Genomic DNA, 21,423 nt, shown 5'->3' on the forward strand with positions numbered 1-21,423 from the left:
TTTGAAAAGTATTTTCTCACTTTTTCTTTAATTGCAAAGTTTTTGATCAAATCCTCACTGACACCATGGACACTTCAAAATTATATCTCTGATCCTATAAGTAACTTTGAATATCATTTTAGCAAGTTTAAAGTGATTTCTTTTGTGCCATAAACCATTTACCATTTTCTGTGGTGCCCCTTAGGTGTTCTCTACTATTGCCTCAAGCTGACCAAAGCCCAGTGAGTGGATTTGGTAGACAGAAACTTTATATATGTGTCTTTTGTGTTTGTCCCCCCCCCCCCCATTGCTTGACAACCGGTATTGGTTTGTTTATGTCTCCAGAACTTAGGAGTTTGGCAAAAAGAGACCACTAGAATAAGTATCAGGCTTTAAAAAACAAGTACTAGAATCAATTCGTTCGATTAAAACTTTCAAGGTGGTGCCCCAGCATGGTCACAGTTCAATGACTGAGGCAATTAAAAGGTAAAAGATACTCTTTAAAGTGGTTGATATTAGAAAGGTCATCCAACCGTAGAAACTGATTGAAGATGGACGCAATAACAATGTAACCCATACGAGCATAGAAAGTGAAAGGATAATGCAGCTGCTGATGAAAGGGATAGATAGATAGATAGATAGATAGATAGATAGATAGATAGATAGATAGATAGGTAGGTAGGTAGATAGATAGATAGATAGATAGACAGAAAGAAAGTCAGAGAGACAGATAGAAAGCCGGATAGACAGACAGACAGATAGAAAACGGGTTAGATCGATCGATAGATATAGCGAGAGAGAGAGGAGAGATTAGATATATACAATTTTAGTCTTGACGTGATGAATCTGATTTATCCTAGTCGTTCTGCCTAGATAACATTTGATATCATTTGATGTGTAACCTCTTCATAGCAAAGCTAAAATTATTTTTAAAAGAATTATACCTGACAATTCAAATGTACACACATGCGTATGTATGAGTTTGAAAAGTCAGTTTATGACGAAATTTCGAAGCCACTGTTGGCAAACATTTTAAAATATCAATGTTTATCTTAATATCTAAAGTGAAATATTTTAAGTCAAGCAAAACACGTGACAAGTATTACCAAACGTGTAGAGATTAACTCAGTGCCTTGTTTAAAAATAGGAAAATGCAAAGCTCATCATTTTAGTGACTAAAGGGAGTATACCGTCGCTTTAACGCAGTAGTTTCCCTTTAGCAACTTCCTGTGACAAATCACCTCCTCCTCCTCCTGTCATTCTATATTTGTATCTTTTTTCTCCCCTCTCATTGAATTACTGTATCTTTTCGTCGTCCTCTTTCATCCAATACATGTATCTTTTTGTCCTTCTCTCTATCCTTCAGCTCCTCTCTCTCTTGTTCTATAGCTCTATCTCAATCACTTTATCTTCTCTCATTGTATGATTGTATCTTTATTCTTCATCTTTTTCTCATTCTAAAGCTATATCTTTTCGTTCATTTCTTTCTCTACTTTCATAGCTGTAACATCTTCTCTTTCATTGTGTTGCTAGCTTTTAGTTCTTTTTTTATTTTATATCTATATATCTCTTTATCTTTCTCTCTCTCACAATCAATTTGTTCTATCTCCTTTCCCTCCTTTCTCTCTCATTCAAATCCTATGCCCTTTTGTTCTAGGCTCTCTCTCTCATTCGTTTCTGCCCTCCTCCATCATTCTATATAACTAGAACCTTTTATTCTCCTCTTTCTTTCTCTGTCTCTCTCTCTCATGCCATAGCTGTATCTTTTTATTTATTTATTTATTAAAAATATCCGTGAGTAGTCGGAGTAATTCGAATGAATGCTTTTGTTGAACGGAAATATCCGGAAACAGTCGAAGAATAATTTATTGAGGTTGACTTTTTGGGCGCTCGAAAACAGCCGACTTTAACCGAATTTAGTTTAAGGTAGAAGCCGCCATATTTGATCTCTATCTAAAGGTTAGTACAATTTTCTGCTTTCTTTTCGAAAATGTGTTACCTTTATCATATTATTTCCTCTTAACAGTGTCGCAAGTTGTGACAGTAATATAGACGAAACGTTCGGCAAGAGCTTCGTTTGTCTTTTGCTAGCTTTACAGTGTCGCTTGACATGTTTTCTTTTGCGTCAAGTCGGAGGGGGTTTGAAATTTTCAGCCGTTTTTCCTCCTGTGTGTGGCATGTTCTTTCGCCAAGCTCACTACTAGTCGCCACCATGTGCTTCATTTGACATGTAAACCCTTTCTCTCAGCCACTCGACGGACACTTTTTCAAACATGCACATCTTTTGTTGGCTTTTGGCGGGTGGAGGGAGAGACAGACAGAGAGGGGGGGAGGCTCTTAGTTTGACGAAACAAAAGATGCATCATTTATTTAGGATTTAATATTTATTATTATTCCACACCATTAATCATGCCTACATAAATATATATAATATATGAGACATAATACTTTCTAATTATTATATTTTTTCTTCTTTATCCTACCTCCTTAACAATAAATTATTTCTAATCTTCCAACTGTGAAAGAAGAAAAAAGATTTAAATTCAAGAAACGGGGTTTTTTCTCCCCCCCCCATTTTATTCCTTTTATATATTGTACATAATTTTAAGCTTTGTTTTAATTCTAGGTTTCTTTTAATTTTATATATGTATATATAATTTTAATGATTATAACGAAATGTTCTATCATCATAGTTTAACAATCATTAAAATTAAATTAGATCGGATTACAACATGAAATAAAATAACTCTACCAAAATATTCAGCATTTTTCAATTTAAAATAAACTTATTCTTGATGGCAGCATGATCATTTTTCCCTTGAAGAGAGAGGACAGAAACATTAAAAGAAAATCTCTAGAATTTAAATTTTGCTTAGCAAAATGGATAAAAGACCTTATACAGAAGCGGGTATTTTATGGATGAGATTTTCAGTGTTAGATTAATGTCTTGTTCATCATTATCATCATCATTCCGTGCAACATTTTAAGTTTGGTCCTCTCGAGGTTTTATTAAGTTCAAATCTGGCCGGAGTCCACTACGCTTGCCATTTCTTGTGTCGATGACAAAAAAAATGTGCCATAAAGTGTACCGAGGTCAGTGATAAACCTATGGTGAAAATCGTGGTTTGGGGCCAAATGTCATATAATTTTAATATTTTGTTTTATTTAGTATTTATTTTCCATAATTTAGATTGAAACAAAAGAATGCTGTCGTCCCTCGATTTTTAATTTACCTGTCACGTGTGTGTAATGCAAATGTATATATCTCTTTCTCTTACATACTTTCTCTTTGTGTAACTCGCGTATTACATACACGCATTATGTGGATACGTACGCATATGTAAGGACATATATATAAATATATATATATATATATGTGTGTGTGTGCATGTATATATATATATATTTAGAGACACACGCATACGTATTGTATATATTATATTTTGGTGTCTCTCTCTTTGTTTTTTCTTCATTGTAGCCACCTTTTCTGTCTGATCCATTAACAATGCATTTTGTCGACAATCGGAATATGAAATTAATCTAGACAGATCCTACATATACATCCACGCACATTTGCTTGTTATATACGACATTGTGTAAATGCGTGCATTAAAATGTGGTTGTGTAATGCATATGTACGTACGTATATAACATACATACATACATACACACGTCATTGTGTAAATTCTTACATTAAAACCTTGTGTAATTTTGTAAATTAAGTTTTAAAATGTTACATTTAGTCTGCTCACTCGTTTATAATATATGTATGTATATATATATATATATATATATATATATATATATATATATATATATATATATATATATATATATATATATATATATATATGTAAAACTGATTCTGTGTCCAATTTTCGCTAATGGATTCCTCATCTAGTTGTTAAGCTAGCGAGAGAGAGAGACAAGAGAGGAAACGGCACTGAAAGGCGGATTCATGTTATATGCCGGCCGGTATCAACCAGTCAGAACAAAAAGTCTAAAATTCATGTCTTCTCATTTTCTCACTTGCTGCATTCTATTTATTTTCACTCGCAAGATTATTTTTTCTTAATTCGTTGTCATCCTTCTATATTTCTCTTTGTTGTTTCGGATTATATTGTAATATATTAAATTAATTTGTGTGTATATATCTATCAAACTCTAGCCCTCTCTGTCTTTCTCTCTCTCTCTCTTTATATACATATATATATGTATACACACACACACGTTTGTGATAGAGCTGACGATATAATTATGTTAAATTTGAGATTGAGTGGGGGTAGAGGTGGATGATGATTAATAATAATGCCCTAAGGTCATTTTTATTTTATAATTATAAGTTAGGTGGGAAAAAATATTATTTTTCAGTGCACGTGTTGATCGAAATAGTTTTTTTAAATTTTATTTTATCATTGACTTAGTTGTATAAAATCGGGTTTATTTATCTTGTTAAAATTTGATGTTGAGGATTATAATTTACGTTTATAAGAGAAATTATTCATACATTAGGTCTATAAATATGTGTGTATACATCGATGTCACATACTGAAGTTTGATCTATATAGATAGATCCCATTTTTAAACAAATTATTTTGAATTTCAACTCTTCTCAGCACAATGTGGCATCTTAAATGTACTTAATACTGTGCTTACTCAGTGCGGCTTTATATAGTCTAACGTTTTTTTGTTTTTTTTACCAAGTTTCCTGCGAGCAGTCAGTGTCCTTACCTTATTCTCAGGCCTCTTCCATCATGTACGCACGCGTGTGTGTAATACATATATATATATATATATATATATATATACACACACACACACACAGAGAAAGGGTGACTGCACGTTAGTACTTTGTACAAAATTAAAATATATAGTGTGGTATTAAAGCCGAAACTTTATAATCGCTTTTTAGGGAATAAAGCTGTTGGATTAAAAAACAAAATAGTTTTCTTTTTACATATTGATGCCTTTTGTCGAATGAATGAGCAATTACAATGATTTGTTGTAAAATGTGATGGAAGAGCGTGAGGATAGGAAATGAATGTACACACGATATACAGGTATAAGTATATAACTAAATATGGGGGAAATAATGATATTGTTTATTTAAAAGTGGAATTTGGCTTTTGTAGGGTTTTTGTTACGCCGAAAAGCGGGTGGTGTATGTATATTTTACCTCCGCCAGTCTTCCTTGCTTTCAATATTATTGTGAAACTTGTTAGAACGTCGGTGGAAAAAATGCTTTGCGGCATTCGTTCTGGGTTCAAATAATACGGCCGAGATTAACTTTGTTTTTCATCCCTTTCGGTGTCGATGTAATCGACTAACCCCCTACCTATAAAAAAAATTTCAGGCTTTGTGTCTATAATGTATAGAATTATCATTGTCAGACTTAATGGAGTTCTCTGGTGGTGGTAGTGGGGTGCTTTGCGGCTTTAGTTCCTGCTTCTTGACGTTCTGAGTTCAAATCCTGCATACGTTGATTTGCCTTTCATCCCTCCCAGTGTCGTTAAAATATTACTATGTGGCGGGTTAAATGGCATCGACGAAACCCGCTTCCCCTCAAAATTGCTGGCCTGTGATTTACCTCTACTAGAAATAGTTATTTACAAATCCATTTCTGAAATATCAAACAAGCAAGCTAGCGGTCTCGAACACGTTTTCGCAAGTTTCTTTCATATTTGCAGCCTCTTATGTGCCTTGTATGCGCGTGCGCCAGTTTGTCTCCTTCCCCCTTCATCCTTCGATGCCTTCAAGATTTGTAATATTGAAATGTTTTGACTGTTCATTAGTGATTTGTTAGTCTCCATCGTCACATATATGTGTGTTCACATAGATGTGCGTGTGTGTATGTATATTCAACGATCTTGTAACTAACTGCTGGTTCGTTCGCGCTTGCTTTTCTTTCATCCCGCTCCCTGCTTTTTTTCCCTCCTAAAACGTGTAACATAATACAAGGCCCACAGGGGTTTAGCTAACAAACCGTTACCGAAATTTTTTTTGTTTTTTTAATTTTCCTATTATAACATATTTGCCCCTTCACCGACGACTTCTAAGTTTTTTTTTTAAACATTAAATCTCGCAACATTTTGACTAGGAAACTATAAAATTAAAAGCAATTCAGAATTTGTTATTGTTTTTGCAGTGCCATATGTCAAGTAATTTAATCAAAGATAATCCCTAATTAGAAAGTTGCAGTGAATCATTGTTTAATTCATGATAACTAGATTGAAAATATAAATAAACAGTATTGAGAACAAAAATTCTCTATTCTTGGTGGTTTTAAAAAAATTTTTTTTTTAACTGTGAATCTTGGATTTAAAGAAAAACCGCTTTAGATACAAAAGGTCAATGGCTGTCGAGCATTTATTAATTTTTTTTTCTTTTCTAGTACATAAATGCTTTTATAGTTTGAAATCCAGCAAGTGATTTGATAACGCGAAGGAAAGTCGTGGTTGCAATTTTGTAGTTTTAAGGATTTGTGTGTGTGTTTAAAAAATGCTATTTCACTTAGCATTGGCTTGGATTTTGGTGTATGTCCTGTAAGTGATCAGTCGTTATTGGTAAATTGACCGTGTAATCATGATTTCTTTATCGGATGTCATTATCATGTAACGTCCACTTTTTTTTTTTTCACGCCAGCAAAGGTCAGACGGAATTTTTTGAGACAGACTATTCCATGGCCAGATACCCTTTGTGTCGCCAACCCTCACCTGTTTCCAAGCAACGTAATATTTTTCAATAACTGGGCATGTTTCTCGTAAAAGACTAAATTAATCTCGCTTGCCTCACCATGATGTTTATTTACAAGCATCACGTGATGTCTAGAACAAAGGTGCGCGCGGTCAGCACGTGTGTGTGTGTGTGTGTGTATCGTCGTTTCAATTTCCACTTTACCACGCTTGCATGGGTCGGACGGAATTTATCGATTTTTCTACAGCCGGGTGCCCTCCCTGTTGCCAGCCCTTACTTGTTTCCAAGTAAGGTAATATTTCCTTATGCTCAGACAATATTGAAAACCAAGGACACGTTTTTGCATGACAGTGACAGTACATATATGCATATTTAACAGGCTTCTTTCAGTTTATCCACTAAATCCACTCACAGGGCTACAGTAGAAGGCACCCACCTTAGGTGCCACATAGACATACACACACGATGAGCTTCTTTCAGTTTCCGTTCACTAAGTCCACTCCTTAGGATTTCGTCAGGCTGAGACTATAGATGACACTTGCCCAAGGTTCCCAAGACCGCAAGGTTGGGAATCAAGCTGTTTAACCATACAGCCAAGTCTGTAATTTTTCTGTTACTACTGTTGATATATTGCTTTCTATGTGGTTTTTAGTGAAGATATAATTTCTGCAGCTCACCACAGTATGTCGTTTCTCGTGCAAGGTTGTTTGATTCATATTTTAATTGTTACTAAAATTGGGACCTCTTGTCATTCAGGTGCTAAGAGGAACAAGTTGCATTAAGTGTCCTGCCTTCAGTTTTGGAGAAACTCTGAGTTACGTAATTGATTTTTGGTTGAGTGATGTAAGGTCCTGCTGGTTTGTCATGACAATTCTATCATAAAGGGCAAATAATTTCTGTTCTTCCATTGTGATCACTTACAACCTTTATTCTTAGCTATGCTTTATGGTCAAAATATAATTGAATGACCTTAGTCTGTGATAGCTACCGTAGCATACAATAACTTGTAACCTACAATAATTTTGGAGTATTTGTATTTTCGACTTCTAAAGTCGGAATGAATTCACTAGGACATGAAATGGTTACTTTCTTGAATAATAAATCTCAGTGTGTATGTTTTAGTATATGGTAAACCTATGATGCATGTTAGCAGTGGCGTGCAATGGACTAGAAGCAACATTACCTTGCTTGGTGACTAGAAGGGCATCCAGCCATAAAAGAATCCAACCATTCGTTGCCGGTTGAACGCCTATTGTGCAACAACCGACTGCACGTGGAGAGGAGCCAGGAAGCAACACCATGTTAAAGCTTATCTTCAAGCATTTATCTAAAATTAAAAGACTTAACCGTTTAGCATTTAAATTAACTATATCTAGCCAAGTCTGACCTCTCACACCTTCCCTACAATGTCAGTCAAAAATTAAACAATCACATCGTTAAAATCTTGAAGCCACAACATAATGCATGATTAATTCAAAACAATGTGAATAAATAAGTATTACATTCAACAGGTACTAAAAGCTAGTGTATTTGATGGCCTATAAGACGCAACTTTTTTACCCATAAAATCCCCTTATGTCCAGTGCACTCAGTGTATGCGCTCAAAACATATGCTACCATCTATTGGTGAACAATCGCCTATGGTATGTTTATATCGAATGTGGATGCAATAAATTGCTTGTAATTACTGGTAATAACAAAGTTATACAGGTAAATGAAGGAATTAAAACATTATTTTAGTGCATCTTATAGGCCATCAAATACAGTACTTATTTTATATCCTCATAGACCTCCAATTCCTTGTTTGCATTTAATGTTCCTCTGTTTGTCATTTGGGATGTGATTTAAAAGCAAAATGGGTGAAGTCTTACTGATTGTTAAAATTATCTTATTGAACTGGATTTTAGCCTTCCTATGCAGAGCCAATTGTTTGTTGGGTTTATAGTAGTAGTAATCATGATAACCAACTTGAAAGATTGTTGGTTCTAGTCTTGCTGCTGTGTTGTGTGTTTGTCCAAGGTAAATCTCACATCTTGCGATTCACTTAGATATTGTTGGGTAGTGTTAATTTGTTACTACATGCAACAGCAATGTAATTTTTGTATCTTCCCTGGTACCAGCTGTAAAGGACTGACGTCCTAACTTATTTAGTGTCCTCTCCATAAAACTATAGAGATTAAACACTGATTCATGATATAGATGCAGGCGTGACTGTGTGGTAAGAAGCTTGCTTCCCAACCACATGGTTCTGGGCTTGGTCTCTCTCTGCATGGCACCTTCAGCAAGTGTTCTCTACTGTAGCCTTGGGCCGACCAATACCTCGTGAGTCAATTTGGTAGGTGGAAACTGAAAAACTTGTATGTGTATGCCTTTGTGTCTATGTCCCACCACTACCACCACATCTTGGTAGTTTGGCAAGAGTTCAATAGAATAAGTAACAAGCTTGAAGAGGGGGGGGAATTAAAATTAGTACTGGGGTCGATTCATTCAACTACGAATTCTTCAAGGCGGTGCCCCAGCATGACCGTAGTCTAATGACTGAAACAAGTAAAGCATCAAAAATATAACACATGGAAAGATTAAATATCTTCCCAAGTTCGTGACCTTAACGTATAACCAGTCTGTCTACGAAGGGAGAGAACTCTAGAAGGTTGCAGCTTGAGAGAATATCGATTTTGAAACGTGTAAGAAAAAAATATCAATGTATTTTGTTTGAGTTGATAATGTAGCTTTCTAGCTCAAAGGAGCAGACTCTGTTCTGGTAGTGATAGAAGGGGCAGTTTTCATTGTCAGGTTTTTTTTAAATATACTCTTGAATATATGTGCATATAGCAGCAGTGCACCTTGTCTCATTTTTCTATGCCAAGTTCACATAATGATAATTCATTCCAAGTTATATGTTCTGATCAATCTCAGGATGGAATTTGCATTTGATGGACCAGTGTAAGGTGTCTACAGCTTTTATTTTATCACTTGTGTCCATTAGGTTATATTGTAAGGTGACATAGCTCCACAACCTGAAACTACAGAATCCTTCTATCAGTATTAGTTGACCGAATATTCCCCAAGTATAGCTTTATGAAAGACGAACTCTCGGGCTCGGCTATTTCCTGGAGATATAACTAAGACAAGGTGCAGGCATGGCTGCATAGTTAAGAGAAGTTGCTTTGGTACCATGTGGTTAGGGGTTCAGTCCCTCGGCATAGCCACTGTTTGTGACCAATATCTTGTGAATGAAATTGATAGACAGAAACTGAAGTCCATCGTCATATTCTGTACATGAGAGTTGATGTTGCTCTCATCTTCAAATGTGTGTGTATGTACATTCTCTGACTGTAAATAAGAGAGCCTCAATTCATACTGTTTTGTTTCCAGTCATTTTCAAAAGCATGTCTTGACTATTTATCTTCGTTTTTGCAGATGTTGGAAAGTAAATGTTCAATCAATGTTGAGAACAGTCTCATTTTGTTTGAGTATGTTCCCTTCTTTATAAGAAATGAATACACTTTCTTATAGTTATTGTGGCAATGAACCATTGAATGATATTTTGTATTATTCAACTTCAGCAAATCAGAATTATGGCTAGAAATAGTCAAATCAGTCCCTAAAACTTCGGAGAGAATAAACAAAGACGGCTTGAATACCTTTATTCATAGGGCTGGATTTAACCCTTTGTCAAATGTTATACTTATATGTTCATATTTTATAAAATTAATCCTGTATTATCTTGTAGCTTTGAGGTTTTGAAGATGTGATTGTTTATTTTTAGAATGACATTGCAGGGTAGGTGTGAGAGGCTGGATCTGGTTAGTTTGAACATGAAACAGGTAGAATATTGGGCTGGTTTAAATGCTAAAGCATTAAACATCAACACCTGTAATGTTTGACTTTTGTACCATCAATACTATCAATGAAATATTAATTTCATTGATAGTATTTCTGAATATATTTGCATACTGGCGTCGATTTAATCTACCCTCCTCCAAAATTTCGGGCCTTGTGCCTAGAGTAGAAAAGCTATCAACTCGTTTTATATTTTTCATTTACCTGGCAAGTCAGACTGGCTTTGTGTGTGGAAATCTACACTGATACATCATCAGACTCAACTAGATGAGAGTAAATTACATTGATGAAGTCAAGATGACGAAAATATGCCAAATTCTCCTCTACCTGCAGGGAGGGACCACTATTTCCCTCCCTGCAAATTAACTGAGAAATTAATTACCTGAAATTATCTCCCCTGCTCTTCGATAGTTTCTAATCATTGCCAAGCAATTCTTTCTTACTCAGAGTGAAATTTCTAAGAATTATCATGAAAGTTTTGTATTGTTTGTTTGTAAAATATCAAAATATAGGGAAAATGTAAATATTAAAAATCATGTAGTGTTTGTCAGTAGAGATTAACAGTCCACCTTCTCAAAGAAAATATCCATTTTGAAATATTTGAACTACAAGTACTAATCAGGACCATTAATAATTACAGGGCCAGAAGGCAGTTATTTCAATCCTAATGCTGACATGCTTATTTTAAACTGTGGTGAATGACCAAGAAATTAAGTTGGTCAGTAGCACAAGAAAAAAACTATTTTATTTATTTACATCTTTATAATCATTCTGTTTTACTATCAGCAATAAGTTATTGCTGCTGTTAATTCATTAAAATTATTAAGCTGCTGCTAAGTAGGTGGTTGCCTTTCTTGTATTTCTATTTTTGTCATCATCACTTGTATGTAGTTATCTTACTCTTGCTAGTAAATACATTCAGTTTACTGTCAAATGTTATACTTATTTTTATTTATTCAAGTTGGTTTGAATTATGTATAGCTTCAATGATGTGATTATTTTTATTCTCTGGTCTTATCCAGAGTACAGCATCAGTGAAAGGAAACCCAGTCAGTTTTGTGTGAGTCTAGGTCTTTGACATGTCTCATTTATAGCAGATATATGTCCATTTGCTTATTTTCTGGTCTACATGATTTGGTAAGTGGCCCACATAAACATTGGTCCCCTTCACTGGGCCTAGCAAGAGCCATCACTTTGATTCTCTTTCTCTCAGTATGAAGTTCATTTAAAGTTTGTTCTGCTCTTACTGCTGAGTGTTTGTAATCAACAAATCCAAATCCATACCTGCAACCTGGTGAATTCTGGGCTTGTACGTGAACAGTTCATCAGGATTCCCTTGCATCTCAAAATGTGGCTGATGCTGCTCATCGGTACCTTATGAAAATAGTTGCTCCACTCCCCTTATCTTAGACTTCTGAAAAGGTTCCATGTAGACTTCGTGGTATTAGATGTGGATGGCTTTGCCTGTATCTTTATCTTGGATTCAACTGCTTTTTTAATCAAGTTTTGTATATTAGCCCCACTTTTGTTACAGGCTTGTCTTGAACTGTTCTAGATTAAAAAGTTGTTTCAATTTACATTCCAAATACTTACTAATGATTAAGTTATTTTACTAAATTCTACCGAAGTTTCAAAATGGACTGGAACAAAAGCAGTGTATTTCCACATAAGTGATAATTAAAGAATCCAATAAATCTTTTTATTGGAATTGAACTTGAAACCCGAGCAAAAGTAAAAAGAATCTAATATTTACTCTCTTGACAGTATATTATTAGCATGTCTGATTTAGAACTCCTTTATACATACAATTACCATTAGAACCTAATTCAAAACTAAACACCCATCCTCTCCTAATGAGTTTTCTGATATTAAGTTGTTGTTTTTTTTTTGTTATAGATTTACTTGATGTCTACATTCACAAGCACTCTCATCACAAATTCTGACAGAATATTCTTACATAGTTTATAAATATATTTAAAAAAAAAAAATCCGTATTAATGTCTTAACACTGCTTCTGGAGTTTATGCAGTTACATCAGTAGTGAGTATTGAACTACACACATGAAAACGTGGTTTTTATTGCAACTGCGAAAAATAATTACCTACATCAATGAAGTTTATGTTTGTTTTGTTGTTTTGTTTTTTAATCTGTGATTGGATAATAGTCCAATTAACTTTTCTTCTTTTACTTTTCTAGGGAGAAAAGCCCTGTGCAACTGTTAGCAATCACTGTGTTGGAGCTGTTATGACAGACAAGGGACTGTTGCCATGGCAACAGAAGATCACTGTGAAGATAATGGTGGGAATCTAACCAACTTAATAGTGAATTATATCCCACAAAGTCTTTCCAATGAAGAATTCCGAGCCATGTTCCTGACCATTGGTCCAATTAAGTCATCAAAAATAATTCAAGACAGGGCAACAGGATACAGCTATGGATTTGGATTTGTTGATTACGAACACCCAGAAGATGCTGCAAGAGCAGTTCAAACTTTAAATGGACTTCATATTGAGAACAAAAGAATCAAAGTGGCTCTTGCTAGGCCCAGTGGACTTGGAGTGAAGGGGGCCAATGTTTATGTGAGCCACTTACCAAATCATTATGCTCAGAGCGACCTTGTTAAGCTCTTTGAACCTTATGGTATTATCATCCGTTCCAGAATAATGACTCATCCTAACACTAACCAATCTAAGGGAGTAGGCTTTGTTTTGTATGATCAGAAAAAAATGGCAGAAGCTGCCATTGCTGACTTGAATCAAACTATACCTCCAGGTGGTAGTGAGCCAATAATAGTAAAATTTGCTAATGAAGCTCCCAATTCTAAAAAAACTCGCCCTCCACATGAACAATACATGAACAATAATAACAGCATACAACAAACTTTCTCCACGCCTATGCTCATGCGTAATGAACGATTTACAAGTCCGGTGCCTGTCAATTACTCTCCTAACAACCCCAACCCTAACCCAAATAATGACATGTCTAACAGTCCAGTGTTGTTTATCTACAACACTGGCAATATGGATGAATCTGACCTGGGCCAGCTTTTCTGCGGCTTTGGTACTGTGCAAAAGGCCAATATTGTGCGTGTACATCAGAAGACAAAAGGTTATGGCTTTGTCACGATGGCTAACCAACACGAAGCAGAAAATGCTGTCGGCAGGCTCAATGGATACCGCTATCGCGGTTGGGGACCTCTCCAAGTCTCTTTTAAAAACAAATAATTTACTTGAGTCTTATGGGTTATTTTCATTTACACCCCCCCTCTTTTTTTTATTTTTTACTTTTTTAGTTAAAAATATCTATACTCTTATTTTGTTTTACTATTAATTTACTTTTCGGCTTCTTTACTGTGGAATTTAAAAAACAAAAAGTGGCAATTGAAGCTGCTACCAACTGTGTATCACTTTGGAGGTGATTTCTCCTCCCCTTCCCTCTCAAAGGTTACAAAGTTATCAGTAATTTTAAGAAATGGCAGCTTCCCTTTCTTTTAACTTTATTATTACATATTGTTCTTAAGCTAATTAGTGGCAATACAATAGTTGTTGCATTTTCTTTTATTATGATTATTATTATTTCTTTATAGTTACCTTGACTTATTTTCAAAAGAACTTAAAAAATGGTAACATCTTGTATTGATAGATGTGTGTTTAAAAAAAAAAAAGCAAAAACAAAAACTGATACTAAGGGATTAGCATGTTTTGTGGCTTCAATACACAAACGCAGCAGTTTGACAAAAAAAAAAACAAAAAAATAGCACCCCTAATGTAATTTCATTTCACCTCCCCCTTTTTGTTTTTAATTTATTGAATTTTTAAATTTATTTTTATACGTTTTCCTCCCAAAAACCTTTTTTCTCCCCTTCCTCTCTCTCTCTCTCTTTTTAGTAAGAACGCAAGCATTCTTGCAAATGTCCATATTAAGGCAGAAAATATTGGTTTGACTGGTCCACTATTCATTATTCAATTATGTTAGGTGTCTTCATGAATGTATGAATAAAAAAAGCAAAAACAACAAAAACATCTCAGATCATTCCTTGTAATATTTTCTAATAAATAAATTCTGCTGGCTGTAATGCTGCCACAAAAATTGTTTTGCTCCAGTGCTTCTCTCCTCCCTCCCTCACCACATTGCTAAGGCAATCATGACTTTGAATTATATATTTCCCTTCCCTCTTTTTCTTCTCCATTTCAGTTCCTGAAATCATTTGAAGAATCTTATAAAGAACTGTCTTGGTACAATAAATATATTGACTCAAGCTGACTTGGTGTGTTCCTTCACCTCATCTGATATATATATGTGTGTATATATCTAAATGTAAGAATAAGCCAGATGTTGATAAAGTTGAAACTGGAATCTGTAACTTAAATTCAAAATTAGCTCTTCAAATGCGAAGTCTCTGGGTTAACTCTCCGTGCTGAAGCATGCCTTCAGAATATAAAACAAGTGAATTAATAAGTAAAAACCCATTAAACTTTCAAATAGCACAAATCAAAATGGTGCTTACTTTATTTTCTAATGTCAACCAGAGATTGCAAAATTAAAATGGAATCTCATGTTTTGAGAGGTATGAAAATAATTTGACCATAAATGCATTAAATGTATTAAAAAAAAAAAAACGAAAAACTTTCTTTGCTGATTATATTCAATAAGATTTCTCATCTCTTTGGTTACATCTCATCTCTTTGGTCTACGATATTTTCTTTGGTTATCTTTAAACATCAAATGTGAAATGAAATTAATCCTGAAAAATATATATTTAAAAAAAGAAAAAGGAAAAAAATGTAAGTAACATTACACCAAAACTGGGACTTTAGCAGAAGGGAAAATATGTAACAAGTTAAATTTAAGTTAATTTTCAAAAAGTTTTAACTTACCATTAATAAAAAGAAAATCCAAATTTTATGTTGTCCCCCTGAAACAGAGAGAATATTTTTAGTTCAAAAAGATTACAATGCTAAATATATTATTTAGCACTCTGAAACCAAATTAATTGAAAACACTTTTCAGCTTGGAAGAATTATACTAATATTGTTACCCACCCAGACCATGATTTAAGACTTTTATCTCTGATGAGAATGGTAAACACCATGTGGTCCTCTGGTTCTTCCGTAACCCTGAAATGTAAAAGTGGTTGCGATTGTCAGTTGTTCAGTTAAGTATATGTCCAAATCTCAAACATTTATTTATTGCAGTCAATGTAAAATTATGTTTAAGTTTTTTAAAAAACATTACTAATTTAAAGTTATCTTCAATTAAATAAAAATGTTACAAATGTAACTTTTAAGAAAAACAATCTGGCAACAATAAAGTAAAAAGGGTTTGAAATACTCCAGATAGCTACCATGATATGAGGGCTTTTTTTTTTTTTTTTTTTGTCCATGATGGGACCAGGAAGGAACAGTAGCTTAATTCAAATAACTAACCAATCTATAATGCAACAAGCCTCCTGAACAGTCGTGGGTAGGCAAAAGCAGTAACAAAGCACAGCAGTTGGTATGAAGTACACTGGGGTTCCATGGTCAACTAAGTTAGCTTTTTTTTTTTCTGGGACAGGGTGGGAAGTAAAATTCAGGTATAGGGGTGTGGAAGGATAGAAAAATAGGTGGAGAGGATTGACAAATCATGAAGTTATAGAAGAAAAAAGATAAAAAAATAAAATAATGGGTCTTTGGTAACGTACAGTTTGAATTACAGTATCTGCAACTTAGAAATTTTTATCATTTTTAACTCTAGGTTATGCACTTTTCTCACACTTCTATTCCTTTATCAAAATATAAAAATGTTTGTGAGAAAAATCAACTCCATTTAGTTAACATTTTCATTAAGCATCTAAAATGTCACCTGTTATTATCCAGATGGGGAGAGGCCAGTCACTCACAAATAGGATTTAAAGTCTACAGGATTAAGTTAAATACCTGTTTTTTTTTTTTGTTTTTTTTTAAATTTTTGTAAGATAAATATGGGTGCAGATTTACAGATATTTAAAACCTCAAAATGTGAAGGAAAAAAAAAAAAAAGACATCTATAAGCTAATTCTTAGATAGCATATGATAATCATGACAAAACATGAAGGTTTGTTTGAGCCACAAGTAAAAATGTTTTGGAATTTTATCTGAGATTAATTAAAAATTGGGAATTAAAGCAAAAATAAAACCTAAATATTGTTCTAAAAAGTAAGTCATAAAAAAAAAAAAGCTTTAAATAAATCACGCTATCGGCGTAATTCTTTTTGATATATTCTAAGAATCTTGTTACTTTTTAAATACTAATTACCATGGATTAGTAATTAGTATTATTAAAGGACTTCTTGAAAGCTAGATGGTTTTAAAACTAATCACATAACAAAAATTACTTTTTTCAGTAGAACAGGAAAAAAAACCCAGCTAAGTTGCTAAACAATATAAAGTTTATTGGTAATCTCACCCACTCGCTAAAAAAAAAAAGAAATGAAAAAAAAAGCAAACCTTTTGATAATACAAAAGTTTTAACATGAAAGCTGTTTTAATCTAGAATTATCTTCAATTAATTGCCTAAAAGCAGTCCAAATTAATTCTATGTTACTTGCATAATACAATATTCTTGATACCAACTAGATTTTAAGAATTCAATTATTGACAAGTTAGTAGTAGCTGAGAGTAAATGAAATCAATTCGGATGATATACGAGTACTATATACATTGTAAACCAACAATGACATTGAAGATGCTGTCATCACTTCCTGTCAATATTTCTAGTCAGAAAGGTTCTGACTGGCCTTTTACACTAAGTTAAAATTTTGAAACCAAATTAAATTTAAACGACATTTTTCTTAACATGAGAAATGAAAAAGACATACACCAAAACCATTAAAGAATACTTTTAAAAATATTAAGTAGCCAGAAACAGCCAACAAGAACATGATAAAAATCACACTTTTTTGTTTGTTATTCTCTCAAGCAAAAAAGACCAGTATTTTTTATCTAAATCAATATCCACAGTCACAATCCAAAGCTTTAAAACTTCACCTTTTATAAGATTATTTCTGAATATTGACAATACAAAACAGGAAAATCAATTTTACCTGAAGCAAGACACTTAACACACACAATTTGCCTTTAAAAAAAAAAGACCCATTATTTTTATTTTTAAAACTTCAAATTAATCAGAATACCAGCCAAATGCTTTTGCTTTCAGAGAAGTCAGCTATTAAAAGACCTTTTATAAATTATCCCAAGAATTCACCAAATCCAACCTATTTATCTCTATCTGAAGGAAGGGATAGAAGAAAGTTGAACCTACCTGCACAGAAATAAACATAGTTCTTTATTTCAAAACTAATCGAGTCTTCCAAACAATTACAGGAAGATCTTGGTGGATAAATTGGAATCTTCATTGGAATATTTTATGTCTTCATTCATCTCGTTAATGGTAAAAAAAAAAACTGGAAACAGAAACTGGCATTCCTGGTCGATGGAAGCTTATTTCCCTCCCAATGACTTTTTACTCGATGGATAGGTTGCTCACAAAACAGCATATTTAATGTAACAGTTTCCCAGAGCTATTTCTTTTAACATAAAATGGAAATTCTTTCAATTAAAATTACATTACCCAATTTTTTTTCTTAAATAAATCCTATGGCTAATATATCTTTAACACTATCGTGTATCTGGTTAGAAATAGTTCCTAACTAATCACCAAATATAAAGCAAGCAGCTGTTATCTTTAGTTGTAAAATTAAAAAAACTTACTGATGCACTACCTATCAAGCATTTAATTAGAAATTTTGTAAAGTTTTAGTCAAGTGAATTTAAATATATTACATAATATATATATAAATATATAACAACTCTTAACCAAAATTATTAAAAATTAAACTAGGCATGGAAGTTTATTTTTCAACAATTCAGTTATTCTTTGAAATATTTAAAAATCTTACACAAGTATTTGGAAAAAAAAAAGAAAGTCTCGTACACAAACTTCACACAGGCAAAACACAAATATAAACACTCACACAACCCTAAGCAAACAATTGAACAACTCAAAAACAGTAAATATTGTTACTGCATATTAAAGCTATTAGGACCTTATGAAATTTATAAAAAAAAAAAATGCATACCGGGATAATGAGGATATTAGCTTAAATCAAGACAAGTGACAGCTTTCATGTGCAGTAAAGATTGTTTTGAGTGTGCTCAGTGATAACATTTTCATAGCTAATTCTGATAGACAGAGAGAAAATTAAGACAAACAAAAAAAATACTTCGCTAAAAGCGATTTATGTTTTCTAAGATACATAATGTATTTTTGATAAAATGTTTCAACAAGTAAAACCTATTTGGTTTACAGTAAATAGCAATAAATTGTAAACTAAATCTCCAGTCAATGTTGACTGGAGTTTGTTTTTTCTTTTTCTTTTCTTTTTTTTGCAATGACAAGGGTTTATTATGGAAATAGAAAAAAAAAATATGAGAGGAGGAGAAAAAAAAAACTCATGAGAAAAAAAAAATAAATGGGAAATGAGAGGAAGGAAAGGGAAGGGGGAAATCCCAGGATACACCATAACATTTTATTTCATGGCTTTTTTAAAACCTATAATGTATGTCCTTCAGCATGAAAATTTAATGATTAAGAAAAAAAAATGTAATGGGAGGGATTTACAGAAAAAAATGTTATTTTAAAAATAAGGGGAATTTCCTAGAAATCACTAGTTCTTGAACTTCACTTGCAGAGGTCGACCACAACCAGCATAATCATAGCCATTAAGTCGTGCAATTGCATTCTGAGCCTCTTGAAGATTGGTCATTGTAACAAAACCATAATTTTTAGATTGTCCCTTTTGGTGATCCCTCATGATGTTGACTTTCTGGACTGTTCCAAAGGGAGAAAATAATTGCCACAAGGTTTTTTCACAAGAACTGGCTCCAATGTTGTATACAAAAATAACATATCCTCCCTGAGAGAGGCTCAAACCAGAGTTAGGTGTTGAGTAATTGCCTGTCACTGGATTATAACGGAATCTATTGCCAGGACTTCTCATTGGACCAGGTGCTGGGAAGCATGGAGCAGTATTGATGTAGGGCATTGCAGGGGGACGTACCTTCTTTGCATTGTCATCAGCAAATTTAATAAGTAGAGCTTCTGTACCACCAGCAGGAACTGTGCCAGTTATTTGGTTTATCGCTTCCTCAGCTTGCTTCTTCTGATCAAAAAGAACAAAACCAACACCCTTTGACACACCAGTCGCCTGGTCTGTCAAAACTCTTGACTGTATTATTGTTCCAAATTGCTGAAAAAGACGTTCCAAGTCCATCTGCTGGTAATGTCTAGGAAGATTTCTAACATATAAATTAGCCCCTTTGATCTCCTCACCACCAGGCCTTGCTAAAGCAACTTTAATGGTTTTATTCTGCATCTGAAGTCCATTCAATGTTTGCATTGCTCTCTGAGCATCTTCTACATTCTCATAATCAACAAAACCAAAACCATAGCTATAGCCAGTGGCTTTGTCTCTGACTATTTTAGCAGATTTGATGGGACCTATGCTTAAAAACATAGAACGAAACTCTTCATCAGTAAGAGTTTGTGGGATGTAATTAATTATCAGGTTGGTACGCTTGTTGTCCATCTCCATCTTGAAAATGTATTGCAGTCAGTCAAACTTCCAGGTAATATGTATGTTCCTCCATTGGGGAGAAGATAAAAAAAAAAAAAAAAAAAAAAAAGAAAATTATATCAGAGGATTCCTGGGAAAATTAAAAAAAAAAAAACATATAGACAGTAGGAAAAAAAAAAGTTCTCAATAAAATATTGCTTCAGTGTTCTCCATATACGAGTACCGATCAAATACAGCATGGTTCCTTATAGATAGTGCGTACAGAAAGGTAGAGATAAAAGGAAGTCCACAAGCCTGCATCTAGTATTAAATTGTTGAAATGTAAAGTAGTTTTTGAAAGGACTAAAAACATATCAGAAGTGTCATCACAAATCCAGATTCAAACACAAGAACAATTCTAACACTTGTAAAATTCCTTACATGTATATATACAATATTTAATTTCCCTTCAACATTAAATTGGAATTTGAAGCATAAATCATATTTTAACCAAGGAATATCATTTATACTTCATGCTTGAAGAGAAGAGTTTAAATCAACAACAAACAACAACAACAAACAACGAAAACAATCGGCATCAAAATTTAATATAATTATATTTTCCCAAATATTTTCCGTATTAACTCTATTACAAACCCAAGGAAATTTAAATGTTTATTGTAAATATTAGGGAAAAAAAAAAAATGTTTTTTAATCAGTAGCAGCAGCAGCAACAGAATTGTAATGTTAATCAAATTGAATTCTCTCAAGAACAATACACAAATGTAAGATTTGCAATTATGTTTGATAAATATTTAGGAATAATAAAAAAACTGATTAGTCCAAAGAATTGTTCTAAATTTAACATTTACATTTCAACCATTTAATTATACGCTAATTTCATGTTTTTGTTTTTGTTTTCAAATCCTCCTCAGCACATACATTTTTTTAAAATTTTCTTTCCCACCCCCACCTCCAAGCCCAGCACACAGAGTATTCAATGAATAGATCATGGAGAACACTGCTGCAGTTGTCTTTAATTTTATACTGAAAATTTTTTTTTTTTTTAAACGAATAATGAAACTTTTATTAGTTTTATCCGAAAAGTAAACGTGATATCACAAGATATTCGCAATACAGATTTAAGGAAATTCATACTTAAAAAAAAAATTTTTTTTTAAATTAAAATATCATATAGAACAAATATCGGACAGAGGCACAAAATCATGGATTTATTTTTAAATACTGTAGATCGCAAATGCTAACAATCATCAATACATGATGGGTGGGAGATAAAAATAAACTAGAAATTTTTGGAAAATTTTAAAATGCAT

General features: G+C 33.3%; 2 protein-coding genes across 8 annotated transcripts in view; one reads left to right on the forward strand and one right to left on the reverse strand.

The window, feature by feature from the left end:
• The window catches only part of LOC106882010 (ELAV-like protein 1-B), a 19,247-nt gene extending 4,469 nt beyond the window's left edge, over positions 1-14,778 (forward strand). The window contains exons 1-2 of one of the 2 annotated variants that reach the window (XM_014932551.2): positions 1,418-1,938; positions 12,712-14,778. In XM_014932551.2, coding sequence (XP_014788037.1) covers positions 12,783-13,739 — 957 coding nt within the window. In that variant the 5' untranslated portion in view covers positions 1,418-1,938; positions 12,712-12,782 and the 3' untranslated portion in view covers positions 13,740-14,778. Of the gene's footprint in view, positions 1-1,417; positions 1,939-12,711 lie in introns of those variants that run through there. The other variant, XM_052975354.1, reaches the window with a different exon arrangement.
• A 206-nt stretch (positions 14,779-14,984) lies between these two features.
• The window catches only part of LOC106882011 (ELAV-like protein 1), a 16,232-nt gene continuing 9,793 nt past the window's right edge, over positions 14,985-21,423 (reverse strand). For 4 of the 6 annotated variants that reach the window (XM_014932552.2, XM_052975355.1, XM_014932554.2 and 1 more), the window contains 4 exons: positions 17,797-20,177; positions 15,558-15,632; positions 15,393-15,430; positions 14,985-15,259 (listed from right to left, as the gene is read on the reverse strand). In XM_014932552.2, the coding sequence (XP_014788038.1) occupies positions 19,202-20,128 (927 nt within the window). In that variant the 5' untranslated portion in view covers positions 20,129-20,177 and the 3' untranslated portion in view covers positions 14,985-15,259; positions 15,393-15,430; positions 15,558-15,632; positions 17,797-19,201. Of the gene's footprint in view, positions 15,260-15,392; positions 15,431-15,557; positions 15,633-17,796; positions 20,241-21,423 lie in introns of all 6 variants that reach the window. The other 2 variants (XM_052975357.1, XM_052975356.1) reach the window with 1 other exon arrangement.

The sequence above is a fragment of the Octopus bimaculoides genome, chromosome 21, assembly GCF_001194135.2.
Source record: "Octopus bimaculoides isolate UCB-OBI-ISO-001 chromosome 21, ASM119413v2, whole genome shotgun sequence".
Classification (NCBI taxonomy): domain Eukaryota; kingdom Metazoa; phylum Mollusca; class Cephalopoda; order Octopoda; family Octopodidae; genus Octopus; species Octopus bimaculoides.